This window comes from Mustelus asterias, unplaced genomic scaffold (assembly GCF_964213995.1).
Source record: "Mustelus asterias unplaced genomic scaffold, sMusAst1.hap1.1 HAP1_SCAFFOLD_4356, whole genome shotgun sequence".
NCBI classification, from domain to species: domain Eukaryota; kingdom Metazoa; phylum Chordata; class Chondrichthyes; order Carcharhiniformes; family Triakidae; genus Mustelus; species Mustelus asterias.
In genome coordinates, this window is record NW_027594301.1 from 1,034 (window position 1) to 7,500 (window position 6,467).

Below are 6,467 nucleotides of genomic sequence, written 5' to 3' on the forward strand. Positions count from 1 at the left end.
CAGAACAAAGAGATCTAGGGGTCCATGTTCATAGCTCCTTGAAAGTGGAGTCACAGGTGGACAGAGTGGTGAAGAAGGCATTCGGCATGCTTGGTTTCATCGGTCAGAACATTGAATACAGGAGTTGGGACGTCTTGTTGAAGTTGCACAAGACATTGGTAAGGCCACACTTGGAATACTGTGTGCAATTCTGGTCACCCTATCATAGAAAGGATATTATTAAACTGGAAAGAGTGCAGAAAAGATTTACTAGGATGCGACCGGGACTTGATGGATTGAGTTATGAGGAGAGGCTGGATAGACTGGGACTTTTTTCCCTGCAGCGTAGGAGGCTTAGGGGTGATCTTATAGAGGTCTATAAAATAATGAGGGGCACAGATCAGCTAGATAGTCAATATCTTTTCCCAAAGGTAGGGGAGTCTAAAACTAGAGGGTATAGGTTTAAGGTGAGAGGGGAAAGATACAAAAGGGTTCAGAGGGGCAATTTTTTCAGAGGGTGGTGAGTGTCTGGAACAAGCTGCCAGAGGCAGTAGTTGAGGCGGGTACAATTTTGTCTTTTAAAAAGTGTTTAGGTAGTTACATGGGTAAGATGGGTATAGAGGGATATGGGCCAGACCCGGGCAATTGGGATTAGCTTAGTGGTTAAAAACTGGGCAGCATGGACAGGTTGGGCCGAAGGGCCTGTTTCCATGCTGTAAACCTCTATGACCTCTATAGTTCAGGGTGCAGACATCTCTTGTCAGGGGAGAGAGAGATGGGCCCCCAACTAAATCAACAAAGACCACTTAAGATGATGTCCCCCTCCCACCCCCATCTCGTGGGAGTGTCCAGGATCAGAGGGGGTAGTTAAGTGTCGGCCACATTTGTGTGTGTGTGTGGGGTGGGGGGTCTGGAGTCACATATAGGCCAGACCCGGTAAGGACGTGCAGATTTCCTTCCCGAACGGGGACAAGTTCTGGTCGCCACACGACCAGAAGGACGTGGGGGTTTGGAGAGGGTACGGAATAGATTTACCAGGATGTTGCCTGGTCTGGAGGGTGTTCGCTACGAGGAGAGGTTGGAGAAACTTGGTTTGTTCTCACTGGAGCGACGGAGGTTGAGGGGGTGACCTGATAGAGGTTTACAAGATTATGAGGGGCACGGACAGAGTGGATAGTCAGAAGCTCTTTCCCCAGGGTGGAAGAGTCAAGTACTCGGGGACATAGGTTTAAGGTGCGTGGGGAAAAGTTTAGAGGAGATGTGCGAGGTAAGTTTTTTTTACACAGAGGGTGGTGAATGTCTGGAACGCGCTGCCCAGAGATACAAAGATTGGAGGTGTAGTGGACAGTGAGGAAGGTTTTCAAAGCTTGCAGAGGGATTTGGACCAACTAGAAAAATGGGCTGAAAAATGGCAAATGGAATTTAACGCAGACAAGTGTGAGATATTGCACTTTGGAAGGACAAACCAAAGTAGAACGGACAAGGTAAATGGTAGGACTCTGAAGAGTGCAGTTGAACAGAGGGATCTGGGAATACAGGTACAGAATTCCTTAAAAGTGACGTCACAGGTGGATAGGGTCGTAAAGAGTGCCTTTGGTACATTGGCCTTTATAAATCGGAGTATCGAGTATAAAAGTTGGAGTGTTATGGTAAGGTTATATAAGGCATTGGTGAGGCCGAATTTGGAGTATTGTGTACAGTTTTGGTCACCTAGTTACAGGAAGGATGTAAATAAGGTTGAAAGAGTGCAGAGAAGGTTCACAAGGATGTTGCCGGGACTTGAGAAGCTGAGTTACAGAGAGAGATTGAATAGGTTGGGACTTTATTCCCTGGAGCGTAGAAGATTGAGGGGAGATTTGATAGAGGTGTATAAGATTTTGATGGGTATAGATAGAGTGAATGCAAGCAGGCTTTTTCCGCTGAGGCTAGGGGAGAAAAAAAACCAGAGGGCATGGGTTAAGGGTGAAAGGAGAAAAGTTTAAAGGGAATATTGGGGGGGCTTCTCCACGCAGAGAGTGGTGGGAGTGTGGAATGAGCTGCCGGATAAAGTGGTAAATGCTTTTTACATTTAACATTTAAGAAAAACTTGGACGGGTTCATGGATGAGAGGGGTGTGGAGGGATATGGTCCCAGTGCAGGTCAGTGGGACGAGGCAAAAAATGGTTCGGCACAGACAAGAAGGGCCAAAAGGCCTGTTTCTGAGCTGTAATTGTCTCTGGTTCTATGGGAGGGGGTGGGAGCAGGTACGATAGCGGCATTTAAGGGGCAACTAGACGAATACATGAGTAGGATGGGAATGGAAGGATACGGGCTCTGTAAGTGCGTACGGTTTTAGTTTAGGCATCATGATCGGCACAGGCATGGAGGGGCCGAAGGGCCTGTTCCTGTGCCGTACTGTTCTGTGTTCTTTGTTCATTAGTGAACCAGATGGGATTTGTTTTTACAACAAGCGTTACTGAGATTGGGGGTCGGAGTATGGGAGTCAGGAGGTCTTGCTGCATTGAGGGGGGCACGGCGGCACAGTGGGTTAGCGCTGCTGTCTCACAGCACCAGGGACCCCGGTTCGATTCCCGGCTCGGGTCACTGTCTGTGTGGAGCCTGCACGTTCTCCCCGTGTCTGCATGGGTTTCCTCCGGGTGCTCCGGTTTCCTCCCACAGTCTGAAAGACGTGCTGGTTAGGGTGGATTGGCCGTGCTAAATTCTCCCTCAGTGTAACCCGGACAGGCGCCGGAGTGTGGTGACTGGGGGATTTTCACAGTAACTTCATTGCAGTGTTAATGAGAGCCAACTTGTGACTCTAATAAATAAACTGTACAAGGCACTCATGAGAACACATCTGAAGCACCGTGAGCAGTTTTGGTCCCCTTATTTAATCATAGAATCCCTACAGTGCAGGAGGAGGCCATTCGGCCCATCGAGTCTGCACCGACCACAACCCCACCCAGGCCCTATCCACATAACCCCACATATTTACCCTGCTAATCCCCCTGACACTAGGGTTCATTTAGCACGGCCAATCCACCCAACCCGCACATCTTTGGACACTAAGGGATAATTTAGCACGGCCAATCCACCTAACCTGCACATCTTTGGACACTAAGGGATAATTTAGCACGGCCAATCCACCTAACCTGCACATCTTTGGACACTAAGGGATAATTTAGCATGGCCAATCCACCTAACCTGCACATCTTTGGACACTAAGGGATAATTTAGCATGGCCAATCCACCCAACCCGCACATCTTTGGACTGTGGAAGGAAACCGGAGCACCCGGAGGAAACCCACGCAGACACGGAGAGAACGTGCAGACTCCGCACAGACAGCGACCCGAGCTGGGAATCGAACCCGTCTCCCTGGCGCAGTGAGGCAGCATCGCTAACCACCGTGCTGCCCACAGAAGTGAGGCAGGACAGATATTGGAGTTAGTTCAGAGAAGGTTCACTCGGATGATCCCCGGTGTGGAGGGATTGTCTGAAGAAGCAAAGGGTAAAGAGGTAGTGACTCTACTCACTGGAACTCAGAAGAATGAGAGGTGATCTCACAGAAACATGTCAAATTCTTTAGGGATTCGACAGAGTAAATGCTGAGAGGATGTTTCATCTCAAGGGAGAGTCTGGGAGCAGAGGGAATAGTCTCAGAATAAAGGGGCGCCAATTACAGACTGAGATGAGGAGGAATTTCGTCTCTCAGAGGGCTGAGAGTCTTTAGAAATCCTCGCCACAGAGGGGTTTGGGGGGGAGGAGGAGGCAGAGTGTATATTTAAGGCTGAGATAGATTTTTGATCAGTCAGGGAATCGAGGGTTACGGGGAAAGGGGCAGGAATGAGGGATAGCAGATCAGCCTGGTTGACTGGGGGAGAAAGCCCGAAGGGGAGGGGGCCGAATGGCCTCCTCCTGTTCCTATTTCTCCTGGGAGACTGCGACCGAGGGCGGGCGGGTTTATTAAATCAACCCGTCAGAAATTAAATCCTGCCTCTCGATGTCAAATCGATGGGGATTCCCGGCATTCCCATTGGGAAGCGACCCTATTCTCTGCCCCCGCACCCCCCCTCCCCAACCCCGGTCGGTTACAATGATCAGACAAAATGGCACCTGGGCTCACGGATCCCCACAGAGGATGGGTCATTCTCACATGGCCACAGGTCGGAGGTCACGGGACTTTATTGGCCAGGGAAGGGGGCGAGGGGTGAGATGACCCACTCAGGCGGTCACGAGGCTCGCGCGGGGCACTGGGAGCTGGGGCCCTCTTTGGCAAGAGTTTACCACAAACCCACCCATCACCACCTTACAACAGAAACGTCAGTGTCCTCGAGTGATCCACAACACCCAACATTCACCTCTCCCCGCGCCCGCCCCCACACACCCCCCCCCCCTCCCCCAGGCTGTGATACAGGGAGGACGTCAGGGAGAGACGGAGGGGGAGAGAGAGAGACGGAGACGGAGGGGGAGAGAGAGAGACGGAGACGGAGGGGGAGAGAGAGAGGGAGACGGAGACGGAGGAGGAGAGAGAGAGGGAGAGACGGAGACGGAGGGGGAGAGAGAGAGACGGAGACGGAGGGGGAGAGAGAGAGAGAGAGACGGAGACGGAGGGGGAGAGAGAGAGGGAGACGGAGACGGAGGAGGAGAGAGAGAGGGAGACGGAGACGGAGGGGGAGAGAGAGAGAGAGAGACGGAGATGGAGGGGGAGAGAGAGAGGGAGACGGAGACGGAGGAGGAGAGAGAGAGGGAGACGGAGACAGAGGGGGAGAGAGAGGGAGAGACGGAGACGGAGGGGGAGAGAGAGAGAGAGAGAGACGGAGATGGAGGGGGAGAGAGAGACGGAGACGGAGGGGGAGAGAGAGAGAGAGACGGAGACGGAGAGAGAGAGAGAGACGGAGACGGCGGGGGAGAGAGAGAGACGGAGATGGAGACGGAGACGGAGACGGAGACGGAGACGGAGACGGAGACGGAGGGGGAGACGGAGGGGGAGACGGAGGGGGAGACGGAGGGGGAGACGGAGGGGGAGACGGAGGGGGAGACGGAGGGGGAGACGGAGGGGGAGACGGAGGGGGAGACGGAGGGGGAGACGGAGGGGGAGACGGAGGGGGAGACGGAGGGGGAGACGGAGGGGGAGACGGAGAGATGATGGGAGGGAGTGGGAGACAGAGAGAGTGGGAGAACAAGAGAGAGAGAGAGACAGTGAGAAAGTTGCTCAGTTCGGGTAGTGTTTGAGGGAAGGGACAGGATTGGAATGTGAAGCAAGCAGAGCGGGAGATCCGGGCGACGGATAGGTCATTCTTGGAACTTTGGTGGGGAAGAGATCCACCAATCACTGGCTCCGACTCTGTGGAACAATCAGACAAGGTGCCGATCTTGGGATTCCTGAGGAAGTGACGCTGAGAAGGGGGCAGTGGGGGAGAGGAGAATGTTGGTGTACGTGCGCACTCGCAGTCACCGTGGGAGGCACCAAAACACCTTCAATCCAACACAGAGCCTTTTGTCAGCGAAGCAGGGGGACCGACAAAGCAATGCACCGAAGCGCAAATCAGCAATGAGATGACAAAGCAGCAGCGAGCGACGCCGGGGAGAGGGATGGAGACGGCCTCGTTGTGTTAGAAGCTGTAAAGCCAGCAGCGAGGGGGGGGGTGGAGTGATTCGGGGAGGGAGGGAGAGAGGGGGAGGCAGGAATGTGGGGGGAGGGTGGAGGCGGCTAGCGTGAGGTTCAGGAGTGACTGTCACCTGGTTGAGCGGCAGCTTAATGTATAGGGCCTCTTGACATGGTCGCTCGCTTCCTCCCACTGACCTGCCCTCCAGTGGCTGTGTGGCTCATCACGTAGGAACGTGTGACCACGCTGTCGGCGCCCCCTCCTCCGCCGCCGCCGCCGCCGCCGCCACGATATGACTTGGTCACCGTGGTGCGCGAGGCGCTCGAGCCTCCAGTGATGACGGTGCTCTTCTCCTCCGACTCGGTCACTGCCTGCGACGAATCCACTGCCTTCTCGGCCGGCTGGCCGCACGAACCGCACAGCACGGAGCGGGAGCGGAGGTTGTACTCGCCGTCTGCGCCGGAGCTCGTGCTGTGTGCCGTCTGTCAAAGCGGGAAAGGAGCGTCAGCCTCGGGATCGGAGCGGGAGAGAACCAGCGATATCCTGACACATCCCGCGCACGCACAAACTGTGTTCCCATTGGCGGGGAGAGGGAGAGACCGCGTTCCCATTGGCGGAGAAAGGGAGAGACTGCGTTCCCATTGGCGGGGAGAGGGAGAGACTGTGTTCCCATTGGCGGGGAGAGGGAGAGACTGCGCCCCCATTGGGGGAGAGAGGGAGAGACTGCGCCCCCATTGGCGGAGAGAGGGAGAGACTGCGCTCCCATTGGCGGAGAGAGGGAAAGACTGCGCTCCCATTGGCGGAGAGAGGGAGAGACTGCGTTCCCATTGGCGGAGAGGGGGAGAGACTGCGCTCCCATTGGTGGGGAGAGGGAGAGACTGCGCTCCCATTGGCGGAGAGAG

The 6,467-nt window shown here is 54.6% G+C and overlaps 1 protein-coding gene across 1 annotated transcript in view; it reads right to left on the reverse strand.

Moving 5' to 3' along the window:
• Positions 1 to 5,684: 5,684 nt before the first annotated feature.
• The window catches only part of LOC144491066 (lamin-A-like), a 12,607-nt gene continuing 11,824 nt past the window's right edge, over positions 5,685 to 6,467 (reverse strand). Inside the window, exon 3 of the mRNA XM_078208748.1 lies at positions 5,685 to 6,047. Coding sequence (XP_078064874.1) covers positions 5,715 to 6,047 — 333 coding nt within the window. The 3' untranslated portion in view covers positions 5,685 to 5,714. The remainder of the gene's footprint in view (positions 6,048 to 6,467) is intronic.